Consider the following 18795-nt stretch of genomic DNA (forward strand, 5'->3'; position numbering starts at 1 on the left):
TAATCATAATTTTATTTCATATAATTATTCTTGGTCAAATGTGATCAAATCTTGGCTAAAAATCTCCATTTTATCATCAAATGGTAAAATGACCGTTTTATCCCTAATCGGTCAATTTTCTTGATGGATTCTAAACTGGATCTTGAACTTTGAATCATTATTCTAAGCCATTATGTGGGTTTCAAAATTTTCAAATTTCTCTTAGAATTTCTATTTGAACTAGTTCAAGACTCGATTTAACTTAGTTGTACCACTCGATATAATATCGTTTTTTAATCGAGCTTGACAGGGTCTCACAAAAATGCGTCTTAGGTATAGAGGAAGAGGAAAAAAGAAGCCTACAAACATGATCATGGAAAAAGAAATAAATATACATGTTTGTACTAATTTTATTTATTTATTAAGTGTTAAGAAAAACATATAAACACCAACAAAATAAAACAACAAAATAATCATAACAAAACAACAAAATAGATTTTATTGTTATTATTATATATAATAAAAAATAATCATAATAAATAAATAATACAATATTTTAAAAAAAAAGAGCTTGCGGTTATCGCAAGCTCCAATTAAAAGAACACTGTGGCATGTGCCACGAGATCCCCTTAAAAAAGCTCGCGGCAAAAATGCGAGCTTTAATTAAAAGAGCTCGTGGCTCTCCAAATAACAAAACTCACAGAGTATTGTGAGCTTCAATATTAAGAAAAGCATCAATTAAAAAAAAATCATAAAATTTTTAGTGTTTTGAAAACTCTAGTGTACGCCTTATGAAGCTCTAGTGTTTGTATGCTAACTTTTTTTTTATCTTTTTGCACTTTAGGTTACATAGCTAAATCTTCTTTATCTTTTTCTTCTCTGATGTATTAAAAGGCTCCCATTAAAAGATGCTTAAGCCTCCTTTATTTTTCTCTTCTCTTAGGTTTTAAAAGGCTCCCATCAAAGATATACATACAAATATTTTTCTAAATAATTTTTATTTGATAAACACTATTTTTGGGTTTAGAATATTCTTGAGACAAATATAACAAAAAAATTTAAACTGCTCAACACAATTAAGATTTATACAAAATTCTTGATCTAAAGCGCTACTATATATCTAAAATCAAACAATTTGTTTGTTTGCAAGTCTCTTTCAATCAAAAAGTCTCATCTCATGTATGAAAAATTTCTTTTATCCTATTTTAATTTAAAAAAAATTTTCATGCAGGGGCAACAAGTAAGAAAAATACAATTTTTTTTTTGAAAATACAAGTAAGAAATTACAAAGAGAAAAAAAAAATACAACTAAGAAATTACAAGGAGAAGAAAGAAAAACTTACTTGCTAAAAAAAAAAGATTTGATGAATAGACCTTACTCTAAATTTTGTTTTGCTTGGAAATTTGTTTTACTTTGAATTAGAATGAAAAAATTATTCATAGTAACTTCATATTTATAAGCCACATAGAATCAATGTTTTTATGAAAAAGAGTAACTTTCCTCTTATGATTTGTATTTTAAAAATCTTATTTTGTATGAAAAATATATTATTACATAATCAAACAAATATTACACAAAATATTGACATTACACTTTATACAAGATACTAACATGTTACTACCTAAGACATTATTGGCTAAGGTGTTATTGCCTTAGGCATTATTGGCTGAGGTGTTACTACGTGTTGCCTAAGGTGTTACAGTACAATTTGTTATAATACAAAATACAACTTTTCTCTAAATTAATATATAAGAATTATTTTTTAGAAAAAAAATTCTTATGCAGGGGGTAAAATGTAGATAGTAAATTTTGGTTACTTTTTGTTTTCTTAAAGAATTGTTTTACAACGTAGTACTATACAAAGAATAATGAGAACAAGTGAAGCATTACTTCATGCAAAACCATTTTAGCAAGGGAAGCATTATTTAACGAAGAATAACTAGAACAAGTGAAGTACTATTTCACGCAAAACAACTACGTCGCATAGAATAATCACTTCACACATATAGTAATGAAAGCAACCCAATATAACTAAAAGGATTTATAGTTACTTTTATCTTGGAATGTTTCGGAGAATTTAGCTTAGTGGCTCAGTTGTGGAGGTAGTTAAAAAGTCTTCTTCTTAACCTTTTCTGAAGTATAAATATTTTACTCTCCTAACTTATTCTCGTATATCTATTCATGTACAGTTTCTTGTTTTATACCTTTTCACTATACTTCTCCTTTATTATCTTTTACTCGAGAATAAGTCTTATTATATTCAATTGCAATAACAATTACTCATACTAAAGTTCTTCATAATAATGTCATTCATTAGATACATTAAAACTTATTCTTGAATAATTGTTATTTTTAGCACTATATATAGAGCCTTACAAGGGTTATGCTCGGAGAGCTAACATGTTCTCCTTCAGAACTCCTCTCTCTAAATTATTTATTTAATTTTTTTCTTATTATTTCTTAGACATTCAGTATTTTAAAATTGTTTCGATTTTTCTCTCCGTCGCTACTAATATATTTTTTTACTTATTTGTAACGTTTTCTCTTCTTATCACAAGAACACCTTTTACATGTATTATACCAAAACAATAATAGTGGACTTGAATACGGGAATTATTTTTGTTTTACATAAGTAATCGAATGAGAGCATCCACATTTTCGATGTGGCGAACCACACCAGAAAGCAGCCAACAAAGTTTTGCGCCGTTAAGTTCGAGGCTTACGGCTATCCTTTGAAAAACCGTCGCGAGGAAATGGAAAAACAAAAAAAAAAAAAAAAGAGAGGGAAAGTAGGAAACGTTAGAGAGCTATGTAGGGGCCCGAACGAGGAACCCAAGTTGCAGAGTCTACAAATAGAGGAAGTACGGACGTAACGGAAGACGCCACGTGTAATGGAAACCTTCAGAAGTACACGTGGAGAAAAGATAAGAGGCCAAAACAGCTAAGGCAAGTTTGTCAAGTTGCATGCAAACGCGTTGGAACAGCGGCCGCGAGTTGATGACATCATCCAGCTGTCTCCCAAAGTGGTTGCCTGTCAGAAAGAGTGGGGAAAAAGTTTTTGTTGCTATGCCCACGGGCGGATTATGTCACCTAACAACAAATCTCTGCCAGCCAGCCTCTTTGCTTTCTTATTTTTAGTATAATATATGATAATTAAGAAAAGAGGACTTAAATGTTTAAAGGATAAGTAGGTGCCAAATTGAAAATTGTAAGTGACTTTTTTTTTTTTTGTAATTTACCCTAATTTATTTATATTTTTCAATAATTGAAAGATTTTAAGTTATGAACTGCTAAAATATCTGAATTAGAATGTCTTTGTGCAATAAATTTCTTTGTTTTTACAAATAGTATGAAAACTTAGATTAAATTTAAATTACTATTTAAAATTTTAAACTAATTAACGTTCTAAGATTTAAAAATTAATCATTATGAATTCTGATTATAATCAAATTTGAGTATAAATTAATTTTTTCGAGTGTCACGTTTTTAAGAAAATAATGCAACTTTGGTATGGTTGACTTCATAACTCCTACTTTCACTGCTTAATAAATTCACTTTTGTCCAAACCTAGCAATCTCATTATTGTTTCACTATAAATAAATAAATAAAATATTTTAGGATTGCTGGAGTAGTAGAGTTATGTTTTATTGTGTTTTAGGTCATAAATGCAATACCAAATGCATATATAATTGTGGTTCAACTTGCTAGTAATTGTCTTAATTAATTAATCCGTTAAGTACCTTTTTTTTTTTCCAATAACATACACTCATTTTTGGGTTATTTTATTTCATCATAATGCTTTAATTTTTTTATTATTTTTTTAAATTGAAAGAAGAGGAATTTGGATCTTGCTCTTTAGATAGGAAATAATATACCAACCAATGAATAAATATTTAAATGTATCATAATATTTTAATTAATTATTATTTAATTAAAAAGTTATTTAAGTAATGCATTAATGCTTTTGCCCAAAACGTACTCTTCCCAGCTAGTACACTTTGATTTATAGCCTTGTTCTTACTTGTGTGAATAAGGCATGCTGCTCCCAAATTGGGGGTACCAAAGCAAATTAACATTGCTTGTGAATTACTTAAAATACCCATGTTCAAAAATCTACATTTTTCGACTTACATGAACCTTTATCTCAATTTAACTTCATTCATGTACGTAAGAAATCAAGTATAGGCTTCTTGAAACGTAGGTTTTTCTTTTTCTTTTTCTACTTGATTCTTGTTAGATTTTTCTGTATATAAGTATTGAGTTACATTTTTTGTTTTGTCAAAATCAAGCTAAGTTGGTTTGGTTTGAATAATGAGACAGCATTATAGTTCATAATATGATTTAATAAATTACGTTAGATATTATAGTTTAGAATATGATTTAATAAACTTGAGTTAGATTTCAATATTCTATGTGGATTTAATGGTATAGACATGTGTAGGTTGCCCTAAATATTACAAATCATGTGATGGGTGAAATTAGAAATTCACTATATAAAGGAAAAGCTAAGTCTTCTTTTCTGATACATTAAGCTTCTCATCAATTAGAGAGTTGTAGAGAGGGAGGAAGATCTGTTGTACTGAATTTCAACAGTAAAATTGGTGAACTTGTTATTCTCATTGCTAGAGTCGTGGATTAAAAATCATGTACAATCTTTTCAACGGACCTTGAATTAAGTATAATTTATTATATATAATGTTTTCATTTTGGTTTTAGGGTATAGTTCGAATTTAGAACCCTAAAGAACCATATCTTCATCTCCAATTTTACGTGCCAAACATGAATATATATGGCTTTAGAGTTGTTTTCACAAGTGAAGAATATAATTACGTGTCGGTCACTATACTTCATAAATATCTATTTTTCACGATAAAACATCAAATAGGAACATTTTAGAAATAATACTTTGACGCAATAGGAATCTTATAATTATAACTCTTTTTAATTCATTTTGCAAAGCATATACAGGTATTTTACAAACTTTATTATACAGGTTTTATAGAAATAAAGAATCTTTTTTTATAAATTATAAATACTTAAATCATAAAACGTATCTCAGTCGATTACATAATTATACTATCAGATTATACCTTAGTATTATTGTTAAGATAATGCAAAAATCAAGCTTGAACTGTGAAATTGTTTTTATAGGACATCAATTTAAAAGTTTTGACTTGAAATTTTGGTGTAAAGAGAGCGAGGATTGTGAGAAGCGAGATAGGTGCCTTTCTTTATGCGGTTCAAATTTAAAAAACCTAATGAACTTTCATATGGACTAAAGGACAGAACACACGAGTGTACTATAGACGCAAGTTGTGCATGAGCTGGGAACTAGTGCTGTGGAGGGAGAATCCTGCTTTAGATATTTCCGACGTGTAAAGCATGCATTTGATAGCTAAGTTGAAGTAAAGTTTAAGTTGTGTGGGCAGATTTGTCGATTTTGGTTGGCCTCAACTAGTCACTTCAAATGTTTCAGGCCAAGTGGGGAAATAAACAGTGGAGTAAAATTTCGGTCGGACATAACCAAAAGCTTCCCTCAGATTTATACTTTATAAAGTACCAAAAAACCAAACAAATTGAGAAATAAATGTTGCTGCTTCATCCACCAACATTGTTGGATTAGACTTAGAACACAACAACTGACATCTTAGGGAAGCTATCTAATCCTCTATGACGAATTAACAGGCATACATGCATCAGAGGTCTATAACAAATCATCCAAAGCAATTTCAGCATTCATCAGAATCAGCGCATTTCATTCAATTCCACAACATTTAGAAGCATATATTACCATGCTAAATAAAAGTTACTAAAAATGTTTGAAATCATCAACTGAGCATATCAGAGGGGAGATTGTCAAGTGGTTTCCTAAATTTCATCCACAAAAGTAACAAATGCATGCATTTCCAAATAGCTGTGGCGTAGAAGACTATGGCATGCCATCACAGTAACAAAATATGAGATTAATCAGATCTTAATCCATCCTTTAATTCCTTATATCGCCATAAGATCACCATAATTGCGCATTAGAAAAATGGATCCAGCAAAGAGCCCAGCAGCTCGCAGCAGTTTCTGCATATGGGGGTGAAAAAGATACTTTATTTTTCAGGATACAAATCAATCTGTTAACATACATGAAAGTACAGATCAAACAAGTGATTGTACACAGCAACTTGTGAAGAGAACTTACATTTCAGGTAAAAGCAACTAATAAAATGAGTTGGTAACAGAAACCTTTTAAAGCATGTTCAAGTTCCACTACTGCCCTGAAGAGTACTTTTTCTCTAAAGAATATTGTGAATAAAAGGCAAAAGTGTAGGCACATTACAAGTGTCATAGAATAAGAGTTGAACTGTTACACATTTCAGATGTATAAGGGACCTATTCTCTTGATGTCACTCATAAATCCCTAAACAATCAAATTCTTGTTTTTAAAACCTAAGTGATTGGGTCAACAAAAAAGAAATCAATAACTTAATCCTTACAGCAAAAGTCTAAACTCCTTCAAGCAATTTGAGCAACATTTTTTCTGCAGTCAAAATTGACCACAACAAATAATGCCCATCTTAAATGAACAGTAATTTAAGTCTGATCATGCTGGTGCCAATAAGCTATGAGCCTATAGCACTGCCCATAGGCTCTCCACACATATTTGATCACCCCCCCACCAAGCCCATAGAAGTCAGAAGTATGGAGGACGAACGCCATAACATTGACCATTAGAACAGGAAAGGCTGGTTAAGGGTCAAAACTTCAGAAGGGAAAAAGGAAGAAATTCAAATGCTACAGCCAATAGGCTGCTCATTCACCAACAGATAAATGTAAATTGACCTATCATTCTGCAATGCTACATTCTTGATGTCTGATGTCTATTCCTCAAGCCTTTCATAGGACCCTTTCTCCTATTTAATATTCTTTACACCTTCTAGCATATTTGAGAGAAAATGAAGAGAAAATCAAATGACATCCATTTTGCTTTATGTAAATTTTCTCAGAATGTTTGTAATCAATTTGGGAGAGAAGATAGCATCTGTTAAAGCTTTTCACTCAAAACCATCTTCTGAAAACTTTCCAGCTTGTAAAGCTTGGAGATCACTTTCTTTCAAATAACTTCAAGGAAAGTGTCCAACAAAACCAATGAGGCCTGAGATGATAATCAACTGGATACATCAGTCAGCCACAAAACCCATTGCTTGCCCCATGAATGGAAAATAAAGAAAAATTATGCAAACAACAAAACCAACGAATGGAGGCATTAGTTATCCTCCACAAAACTTCTCTCCTCATTTTGTTCATGCCCAAAGACTTTTCTCCAGCGTCTATAAAATTGTCTTAGTTTCATCTGTTGTTGCATGCAATATTCACCAACAATTTGCACCTTTGGGAACACTTTCCACTCCTCTCTACTTCTTCAACCAATCCACGACTTCAATAAAGAACTAAGATACAACAGTGACAGATACATTCATATAATCAACTAACCATAACTGGGTTAAGTCATAGCAATTCATTTGGATGAGGGTCATGCCTAAACAGCTAAGACACTGATAGCTAACTAAATCGAACACTAACACTCTAGTGTCCCAAGAGCTCATGTTCTATACATTTTTTGTGCACAGATTATTATATTTTCCAAGGTCCCAAATAATGAAATATTCCAAACTTTCCATAAACTAAGAATTAATTCTAGCTTTGTGATCCTTTTATGGATGCCAATAAGTTAAATTCTTCAAAACCAAAATATTCATATTCTTCCCCGTTTCTTTCCTTTCTTCTCTTTGTTTCGTTTCCTAGATCAATGGAGTAACAATCCAATTTCTAAACAAACGCCCATAAACCAAAAACCAGAAAAACAGAATCATGATCAAAATCATAATATAATCCAACTAAATCAAACGACAGACCCCCCAAAAAAAAAAAGCTGAAAACCATGAAAGGAAAAAAATAAAAGAGAAATATAATGAAATACCATGTTGAGAGCCCACTTTTCTTCATCGTGGACCTGAGAGTGCCAGAAGGCTTTGACCTTATCGATAGAGATCACGGGATCCGCCATTGATGCTTTGAAGAAAATGTTTTTTTTTTTTTGGTTTGGCCTTTGAAATCCGAGGGGTGTCGTGTGTTCCTCTTTGTTGGGGTTTAGGGTTTCGTTGTACAGAGAACGGAGGAGCCCTTTTCTAACTCTAATTAACACGTGGGGAAAGCAATTAGTTCAGTTCTTAATTATAATTTCAACAAATTACTATATTTGTTAAAGTTATAAATGAAAATAATTTCCATTTTTTCTATTTTCAATTTTAATAGGACAAAAAACCTTTTTTTAAAATATTTTTTTGAATTTAAAATCAACCTTTTTTTTTTTAGTGGAATTTCATTTATAATAGTATTATTGATTTTTTTTTTAAAAGAAAATAGGGGGATAGGAATGGCCTCCTTGACTGAAGAACAGATTTCCACCAAACCATGGCCATAAGCAAATTGGAAAATGACTCCTACGTCCTACCAGAGTCCCAAATAGCCTCCTGATTCAGCAACATGCAAATAGAGTAGCCAACCATTGACTGCCACATGGATACCCAACCTCCCAAAGCCAATCCATGATCCTCTGTGTCCATTCATTTCAGGGGCTGGTGCTTTCAGGAAACAAGGCCTCTTTTTCCAAGCAAAAATCCCCAGAGACACAGAGAGAAAGACTTTCAGAAGAAAAACTGACATGGAGGCCACAGCTGTTTATAGCAGCAAAGGAAGTCCATTTGTCTGTTCCTCCAGGATAGCAAAGCCCAAACCACAAAATTCTGCTACTTCCTCACCCTTTCGCATTCAATCCATGGCAACACAGAAACCCTTGCCTTCTGTTGCCAAAACAGTTGGCTCTAGAAAGGTCAGTTCCTTTCAATCCCCATATGCTTTTGGATATTACTGTTTCCTGGCTTCACTCCTGATAGTTTCAATGGCTTAATTTGACTTCAACAAGTTACTGTTTTGAGTAATGGCTTAATAAATGGTAACTTCTGTCACTGCTCCTGCCTAAATTCCTTGTTCTCGTCTCTCTAAGCTGATTAAATGTCAGAGTAATGTGGCTAAATTATATATATTGCTTTCAGTTGTTTGTAACACCTTAATGATTGCTAGTAATGACTTCCTTAGAAGAGAGAACTGATGATAAGGTTGGAATAACCTGAATTCCATGAATCTGTCCCCTAGCTAATAGAATTATCAACAATCACAAAGCTTCTAAGTTGATGAATGCAGAGCTCGAACTCAACCGTTTTCCCGCTTGGCGAGCCAGGGCCACGGAACAGCCCTGTGGCCGCACCACCAGTGAAGCTACTGACAAATGTGGAGAAACTGAAACTGCTAACCAAAGCTGAGAAAGCCGGTCTGCTATCAGCGGCCGAGAAGTTTGGGCTATCTCTATCTTCGATAGAGAAACTAGGTCTCCTCTCCAAGGCGGAAGAGTTTGGAGTGTTGTCGGCAGCAACAGACCCTGGAACTCCAGGGGCACTCTTGACCCTCAGCTTGGGGTTACTGCTTTTGGGTCCTTCATGTGTTTACCTTGTGCCTGAGGACAACCTCGGGGAAGTGGTGTTGCAGGTTGTGGTGGCTCTAATCTGTGTAGCCGGTGGATCAGCAGCTTTTGCTGCATGGAACCTTGTATCTAACTTGCAGAAATCAAACTAAATTTGGTATCCAACTTGCAGACATAACGGAAACTCCCCAGTAAAAGTAATGGTTTATGGTATAATCTTTTAGTAGGGGCTTCCATATTCTGTGATATCATTGCAAGTTCTGCGTTTGGGACTAACAGAATATAATTGCAAAAAACTCATGCTTCTTTATTAGATCTTAGTCAGTGAGCAGCAAAATCACAAAGGAATGCTTAATCAAACTCCCAAGTCATGAGACCAATGAGAAATGCGCAGATACACCTTGAAAACTTGAAGAAATTCCCAGAGATGCGACGTTTAGCAACACCAACGTGCCTGGTCAAACTTCCAGCGATTATGGTTAATTCACTGAAGCAGTCATTTCAATTTTTCATGTAAATGTGCGTAATGAGGAAAGGTTAGAGGTGAAAGATCACATCATGATAATACCAAAAATTTTGATCAAAGAATCCTTAATACATACTTGAACAAAACACCTTTTCCCTATGTCACGTAAGCTTTATGAGATGCCTCAAAGGGAGGGAGGAAAAAAGAGTTCAGAAGAAAATTAAATCCCAATGGTCTCCTCATAAACAGTTGCACTTATGAAAATTAAAAACTTGAATCCTTAGTCCCTTCGTTCCCTTCGTTTATACTGTAAAAAAAAATCATCCGGTCACTTTCTCAGCTAACGTCCAAGTAGAAACAGAATCATGCTTTCACCCCCCACCTTGACGGCCACCCCTTCCATTATGATTAGCCCGCTGATAATTATCTCCATTGCGTCCACCTGAACCCTTAGGTCGTCCTGAAAACTCACCCTGGTTTCTAAATTCATTCCTGCCATAGCCTCCTCGGCCACCACCAAGGTTCCCTCGAACCCTGAAACTGTCACTCCGGAAGCCACCTTTACCTGAAGAATACCTTGCTCTCCCACTGCTACCAACTGCAAAAAGCAGCACTTTTCTCAGGTTATTATCCTAATGTCAAACTTGCCTTCAAGTCCTCGCAACTTGAAAGAAATGAGAATAACAAAAAATTATTGGAAGAAAATGCATTTAAAAAGAAACAATTTTTTTTGCTTATTGGTAGCCTGATTATATTCAGACAGTATCACTTTCAAGTTTCAAACTTCCATCCAAATTAGCTGAAACTATTAGATGGAAATTCCTGATTATATGGAGTATTTGCAAGAAAGTTTGATAAGAACAAAGATGAGGAACAACACCCCCCTCCCCAATAAGAAATAACCATTACATATCTCTGTTAGTAACCAAACAAATGTGACCAAGGGTTAAAATTACTACAACAAACTAAGTCTTTTCTCACTATGTCTGGCCTGCTTTATGGATCATATTGAGCCATAGTGACCTATTTGAGACCATATCTTTCCTCAGCTCAGGACTATATTTGATAAACTGAAAGTTCAATTAGGGCAAAATAAAAAATGTAGGAAAAAAACTGGAATTTTAATAAAATTTCAGCATCTAAAATGCATTCTCCCAACTAAAATTTGAATTACCTCGAGTGTTTGTCCTCTTTTCTTCCACATCAGCTTTACGATCCCCAATTATGATTGGTGAAGCCTGAGATGCAATTAGCACAACCATAAGTTCAAAAATATGCTGACAGAAACACTGATGAGGCAGATTGAAATTAACACGAAGAATATTTCAAATCATCATGCAGTTGGTGACAAAGAAATATGCTTAAGCTTCTACCAGGATAATTTGAGGTTGGATATACAAAAAGCTGTTAACAAACAATGATATCACATTGAAGATAAAGAAACAAGATGAGATGAAAATCATATTAAAATAAAATACCTACAATCTGTTTAAACAGAGAAGCCGTCAAAGAAATGGTCATTTCTTTAAGTTTTCAGTACAACACCCCACCTTTAAGAGAAACCATGAGTAGTGAATCTGGTCTCAACTTGACTGTGATATTCTTGATATTAATTACACAGTTCACTTAGAAAGCGTTATCTGAATTTCAATTACATCTCCATAATTTCAACGTAAAATCGAGGACCCTGACTAATATCATGGTTAAGTTTTGCAACAAAAACTCTGATGCAGTTGAGAGAGATGCAAAAAATAAGAGATGACATGGGTAATTAAGATTTAAGACCTTCTAGCTGTAGACCGTGTAAATCCATTCATGTGAAATTTTTATGACCTCCATAAAACACAAGTTAAAGTTTAATTGGTTTAAGCTTTCAATTTTCCAACTTAATTCAACAAGGCTACGAATTTGTTACAACCTGAAAAATGAATTAATATGAGGTTAAGAAAAATATCAGATGTAAATGTACAAAAAACAATACAAGGTACCTGTTTCATGTCTATAGAATGTCCAAAAGTAACAGAAGAATGAAAGGAGACATGGTGGAATTAATCTTTCAGACCAGCTGACCTAATTACCTACACAAAAGGTAGGGTTTTCTTGAAGACGGTTCTAGATAAAGTCCTCTAATCAGATACTGTTTGAGTGACCAAAAACCCACATGCAGGTAATCTCATCCAATTATACTGTCACTTAAAAGAAATTGATCTTGTTTTGGGTTTTATTTCTTGTTTATTATTTTCTAACTTAGTAGTATTTGTTATTAATTAGAGGATGGGGGGGTGGTGACATAATTGTAAACTTGAAGAGAGTTTGTTTCAGTTCACCATTAGAGTAAACTTGCACTAGTTGTTAAGAGGAATAACTTAACAGAACTTGCCAGACATATAGCATGTATTTAGTGATTGAATAGAAGAGTGACTCATGATGGTGTTAATACTGCACCTTATTCATAACAGGAAATAAAAGGTACGAGACAATACCTCAAGTGCACTCTGCACTGAACTGGCCATCTCAAATTCAACAAAACCAAAAGTGAATCCCTGCTGCAGGAGGCAAGAAATACACAAAACAGTAAGAACTGAGAACTTGAGCTAGAAATGTCAACTAAGAATGAGATGCCAAATTGATATGTTAATCAAAACCTTATTAGTTCTGACTTGGATGCCATTGCGCTTAATGGGCCCAAATTTTTTAAATGCCTCCTCAAGTTGTGCAGGCATTGCAGCGTAAGGCAAATTTCGTACATATATGGAGTGTCCTTCAGCTTTGGTAAGAACAAATAAATGAGCCTTATATTTTAAAACAAGAAAGAATATGCATCAAGATATCTCAGAGATGAAAATACAGATGACATAACATTAACCATGCCAAACCATGTATGCCTCCTTTACCTGTTTTAACAATATGTTTATTCGTTAAAATATAAACGATGTGGATCTAACTTCACCATGAAGAGAACAAATGTGCTTCTATTAACATGCAAGCATGCAGTAAATAAGTTAGCAATTACCTTCCTCATTGTCATTACTACTTTCAGGTGCATTGTCACTGTTAGGTACTGCTGCCTCTGGTGCTGGAGCAGGTTTTGCAGAAGCAATTGACTGTTGGTCTGCAGGTGCCGCCCTCACATTATTGCTAGGAACATAGACTGGAGTAGATGCTGTATTACTTTTCATTACTTTGACCTAATATGTAATTCAGTATGTTCAGTAAAACATAAAAAAAAAAAACCACCAAAACAAGAATGGAAAAAGAAAAATTATTAATGTTAACTGACAATTGAAGCATATGATTGCTTTGGAGCATCCTCTATAACCACAGGAACTGAATCAACAGTGGCAACACTCTCATTCTGACTCGCAACGTTTTGGGGTACAAAAACCTCTTCCTCAATTACTGATCCTTCCTCCTTATCTGAGGGGTCACAAACTTCAGCACCATTACTAATATCTTCCACTTCTTCGTGAGTCACTGGGTCCACCACAAGAGGATCATAAGTGGGCTCTGAAAGCAAAAGTTAAAGCAATTCCATGATTTGAGTGTAAAGCAAATACAACCATAATGCATGATAAGAAAAGAACCAGGCCAAACCTGGTTCTGGTGTCAAGGCAGATGTTGAAGCCTGTTCACTGACGCCATTAACTGGAACAGAGTTGTGCAACTCTTTCTCTTCAACGTATCTGAGAACATCATTTAAGACAAAGTAGCCTTTGTCTTGTGGAGCTAGAAAGAAGGTTTGTGTGAATTTCTTTCTCACATTGTCCTTCCCAGTTAAGCATCCAGTCACCAATACAATCACCCCTTTCTCAAACGAGTCCTGAGCATCTGCAGTTTTTATCTCTGCTGTATAGTCCTCATAATTCAGCGATAGTACCTTCTCATTGATTGCCTGCTCCAAAGCAAATATCAACACACTAGTCACTTAAACCATTTTCAAGCTAAGTTATAGTTTTAAGAAAATGTCTATCCAAGTCTATCAAATTTAATAATTCTTATACTGCATCAAATATCAGAGTCTCCAGAAACATACACTTGAAAAAATTCCATTACTTCAGTTACGTGCATGCATCTCATAAACATACAAAGCTTCACCCAAGGTTTCCCTTGTTTTCTGCACCTTTCTAAGTTAACTTTCCAATAAAAATTATTAATATTCTCTGCAATTATCCTCAACAACTTGTTATCAACTTAGTCTAACTGCTCCATCTCCTGCATGAAGCAGGATTCAAGCCAACAGGAATAACCAAGGTCCAAAAGGAAAGAGGCTATGTACTCAAGTATACATATTGGAAATAATTTTAACGTCTAACAAACTTACTTGCATGGTTGTTACTGTTGTCATGTTGCCATCCTTATCTGGCCGACTTAAACAACTTGAATCTTGATAAAATCTATGCACCAGATTCGGCGAATGGTGAAGAATATGGTAATACTGCTCCACAAAAGCATTTCCAACAACTTGAGCACTGGGAGGATTGGCAGGACTTCCTTCCTGCATGGCCATCTGCAAATAGTTTCAAGAAATCAATTTATAGAAATGCAAATAGAGACAACCAGCTACATGATTACAATGAAAAATAAGGATTGCTGCCCCATCTTTCATGAGAACCAAAAGAAACATGAAAGAAAAATACTTCTTGTAAGTAATGATCACATAGAGGTAAAGATCAACAAAACGTTTACACAGCACAAAAACATAGAAAGCTAAACGAATGGAAACTAAGATATTCAACCGCCTACATAACTTTGACTGATAAAAGGTAGAACATGAAGACCTAGAGATGGAAGAAACAGACGCTTTTCACCATCAAGCCTGGTTTATTAGTCTAAGAAATGTTTATATTAAGAATATAGTAATTTAATAGTTCTCTATGTAAGTGTTCAACCATTAAATACTATACTAACAATAACCAGAAAAACCCAAAATTGAAAATAAATTCTTTTAAATAAAAGCCATAGCTCTTTATATCTAAATACAATTAAGACAGTGAAAACAAACCCTTTAATCAAAAAACAGAAACAAGGAAAACCCAAAAAAATCCCTTTATAGAAATGAAGACTACGAAGCAGATTTAACAACCAAACTCAACTGAAAGGCACGATCTTGAGGGTAATTAGCAGATCAATCAAATACTGTGCCTATAGCTATAACGATCAAACGGAGATCAATTGGAATAAAATATATGGGAAAAGTAAGATCAGAAGCACCTGATTCGTGAGTGATTGGAGCTTAAGAGGAGAGATCTGCGAGGTTAGAAAAAAGCAGAGAGAGAAGCCCAAAGGAAGAGACAGTAGGCGTGCGAAGCAGGAAATGTAAGTGACAATAGCAAGGCCAATGATACTGAAATAAAAATATTAAAATCGTTTTTTTTTTCTCTTTATGCTCTTTTTAATTATAAACCAAAAACAGAAAATAGATTCCCTTTCTTCGGAAACTAATATGGTGCCCCGCTTTGCGGCAGGTATTTTTTTTTTAAAAAGAAAAATTTTAAAGTGAATCATAATTTTTTTTAAATCTTTTGAAGACAATAATAATGAACTAAATTAGATTAATTAAAGAATGATTCCTCAATTTGAATAATAAATTTACAATTAATTATAATCAGTGATAATCTTTAATACCTATCGTTATTGTTTTCCTAAAATTTATGGAGAAATTGTTGAAATTTTATTAACAAATCCCCACGTTATGAAGCACCATTTTCTTCATTTTTTTTACTTTTAAAATACAAATTAATTCATCAAAATGTTTATATTCAATTTTTTTTCATTATATAAAATAACAGTAAAAATGTAGTGATTCAATTTAATTAACCAAAATATGAATTAATATTTGATGTACTGACTTCTATACATTGTTAAGCCACCAAATTTTCACACTTTATTAATGAGGTAAAAAGAAAAACTTCAAAGAGCTTAACAATAAATATTGAAAAGATTTTATTAATTAATTAAAAATAAAATATTTGGATTTTTTTTCAAATCAGAGTCACATTTTTTTCTTCTTCTTCACCAAGCCATTTAAAATGTTTTCTTTTTCTTCTTATCCAAAATGATATAAAATTAGATTTAATAAAATTGTGCAACTTTAAGAGTAAGAGTATAATCAAAGATTTCAAGGTAATTTTTACTTGTTGATTTTAGTTATATATTTTTCCAAGTTAACTTTACATTTAATTTAGGGTTATATGCATTCTTTTTTGTTTGTTAGTTGGGTGTTATTTGGTTGTTGACTAATATGAATCGCTATCGAGTTGGAATGCTGATGGATTTTGTCTCATAGCATGTTCTTTCATTATTCATGAATTTACGATCACCCATGATGAAACATTTATCCCTAATTCTTAGTTGTACATCATAAATCGCATATTTTTATGATCCTTACTTAAAACCACTTACAACTTCTGTCAAGTTTTCAGTTTTAGCGATAAAGTAAGGTATTTAATGCATTTTATAATTCCATATTTGCGCTCATCTGGGATATAATTTTAGCCTATTTAGTTGTCTTTTTCTTTTAATAGCCCAGACTATTTAGATCTTAGCTGCTATTTTCTGGGAGCTTTGCATGCCTTTATTAGCAGTTAGGACCATTAGGATAAAAACTTAACTTGTACTTGCAATCATGAAATTTTGTGTGTTAGTGGTCATCCTAATAAGAAAACATAATTTATACTAATATATTCAAGAAATTCCATGGTTTGTGTGTTTACGGTGCATCCAAGATAAGTCATAAACTAGCTAGATAATCTCCTACTTGCTTAATTCTACATTAAAGAAATGATGATTAGGTCTTTTGTCTAGTTTGTGCACATTCTCTATGCAACTAAAGCCTCATCTTTTCACCCCTTTGGTTTTACTTGCTTCCATAAAATGAGGTTTCCTTTTTTAAATTATTTAGCTTCTTCCTCTCACTTGAATGAACTAAATTCGATCAACAAAAAGTATTTTGGAAATCCAATGACTTCCAAAACAAAATATCCATTGTCTTCTTCAGTTAGCCTTACCAATTTAAAGCACAATTTCTATCAACTATTAAGAAGACTCAGTAAAGATAAAACTTATAGATTAATTCAACTAAAATAAAAATTCAAAATGGCTTTGTTTTGATATAAATATTACAAAATTGATTATGTTTATGGAATTTAAAATTGCTTTGTTTTTCAAACAATAGTTTAGAGTTGACATTAAATTGCATTTGAATATATTGACATTTTTAATCTGAAGCGTATGATGATTGGTTTGTTTGAAGTTTCTTAGAATTTTGTTTGTGCTATGCAAACATATTCATTCAAGAAATTGTTATTTTAACTTTTGGAGAACTTATAAAGTTTAGACTGAAATTTTTGAACATAAAATGAACTTTGTGGTTCTTAGTGGAGATTGGGTTTAATTTTACTTAAAATATAATTTAAAATTTTTGTTATAGGTTCATAATGGCAACTCATACTGATGAAGAATTCAATGTGATGGGATTGATCAAGATTATGATTGTGAAAAATTATTAGATTTGAGTGGAAAAAATGATGATGAACATGAGAATGAAAGATTAAATATTCAAGAGGTTTTAGAACCACTTGTCGGAATGGAGTTTCAATAATTGGAAGAGGCTTTTGAGTACTGTACTAAGTATGCAAAGTGTACAAGATTTGGAATTCATAAGCATCGCATAACAAAATCTTGGAAAACATAAGTGATCATCGGACAAGAATTTGTTTGTTCGTAGGAAGGTTATCGTGCAAAAAAAAATCTCGAAAGGGAAGATAGAATTCAAGCACCACCTGACAAGACAAGAGTTGGATGCAAAGCCATAATTTACGTTTCCAAAAAAATGAAGAGAAATGGTTAGTTTCTAGATTCATAAGAGATCATACTCACAAGCTTGATATTCCAAAAATTGCTCAATTTTTATGTGTTCATAGAAAAAGGATATAAACTCAACGGAATTTGATTGGTATGCTTGATGATTTAGGAATTCATTCTAATAAAATCATGTTTGTTTTAGCTAATGAATTGGGTGGCATTGATATGGTTGGTTTAACTAAACGTGATGTTCAAAGTTATTTGAGTAATAAAAGACAGAAACAGTTTGAAAAAGGAAATGCACAGTTAATGCTTACTTACTTTAAAGAATGTCAGTCCAAGAGTCTGGGATTTTTTTATGCAATACAAATGGATGCGAAAGGTCAACTAGCGAATTATTTTTGGATTGATTTTAGGTCGAGAATGACCTATAAGTATTTTGGTGATGTTGTGGCTTTTGATCCAACCTATATGACAAACATGTATAAAATGCCATTTGTTCCTTTTACTGGAGTTAATCACCACCACCAATCCATTTTATTTAGTTGTGTTTTGTTATGGGATGAGACAGAAGAAACGTTTATTTGGTTATTAAATACTTGGTTAGAAGTAATATTTGGACATCCCCCAAAATCGATTATTACAGATCAAGATACAACCATTGCTAATGTAATTGCAAAGGTTTTGCTGAATATTACACATCATTATTACATGTGGCAAATTGAAAAAAATTTCTTGAAAATCTCAATCACGCTTACCACCAATTTGATGATTTCAAGAATAGAATTTTTCAGAGCATTCATTATGCATTAGTTCCAAATGAATGTAAATCAAAATGGGCAGAGATAATTGAGAAGTACAATTTGTAGGAAAATAATTGGTTCAAAAAGTTGTATGCTATTCAAGAAAAATGGATTCCTGCTTATGTACGAAGTAGCTTTTGTGTTAGAATATCTACTACTTAGAAGAGTGAAACTATGAACAAATATTTTAAAGATTATGTCAATTCGAGCACAC

The 18795-nt window shown here is 32.9% G+C and overlaps 3 protein-coding genes across 4 annotated transcripts; 1 reads left to right on the forward strand and 2 right to left on the reverse strand.

The window, feature by feature from the left end:
• LOC18604846 (mitochondrial import receptor subunit TOM5 homolog) lies at positions 5686 to 8191 on the reverse strand. Its single transcript, XM_007037521.2, has 2 exons — positions 7950 to 8191; positions 5686 to 6052 (listed from the first exon to the last, which is right to left on the reverse strand). Exons 1-2 carry the CDS (start codon positions 8034 to 8036, stop codon positions 5975 to 5977), a joined length of 165 nt encoding a protein of 54 aa, XP_007037583.1. The 5' UTR covers positions 8037 to 8191; the 3' UTR covers positions 5686 to 5974.
• Positions 8403 to 9725, forward strand: LOC18604847. The gene is made up of 2 exons (XM_007037522.2): positions 8403 to 8861; positions 9233 to 9725. Exons 1-2 carry the CDS (start codon positions 8694 to 8696, stop codon positions 9659 to 9661), a joined length of 597 nt encoding a protein of 198 aa, XP_007037584.1. The 5' UTR covers positions 8403 to 8693; the 3' UTR covers positions 9662 to 9725.
• On the reverse strand, positions 10047 to 15331 carry LOC18604848 (ras GTPase-activating protein-binding protein 1). 2 transcript variants are annotated; one of them, XM_007037524.2, is made up of 9 exons: positions 15187 to 15331; positions 14297 to 14482; positions 13570 to 13867; positions 13256 to 13482; positions 12989 to 13163; positions 12621 to 12742; positions 12459 to 12518; positions 11150 to 11213; positions 10047 to 10573 (listed from the first exon to the last, which is right to left on the reverse strand). In XM_007037524.2, the coding sequence occupies exons 2-9, from the start codon at positions 14480 to 14482 to the stop codon at positions 10347 to 10349; spliced, it is 1359 nt and encodes a 452-aa protein (XP_007037586.1). In that variant the 5' UTR covers positions 15187 to 15331; the 3' UTR covers positions 10047 to 10346. The 2 variants fall into 2 exon arrangements, with proteins under 2 accessions (XP_007037586.1, XP_017973494.1); XM_018118005.1 differs by having other exon boundaries at positions 12459 to 12521; positions 15187 to 15330.

The sequence above is a fragment of the Theobroma cacao genome, chromosome 3 (assembly GCF_000208745.1).
Source record: "Theobroma cacao cultivar B97-61/B2 chromosome 3, Criollo_cocoa_genome_V2, whole genome shotgun sequence".
NCBI lineage: Eukaryota > Viridiplantae > Streptophyta > Magnoliopsida > Malvales > Malvaceae > Theobroma > Theobroma cacao.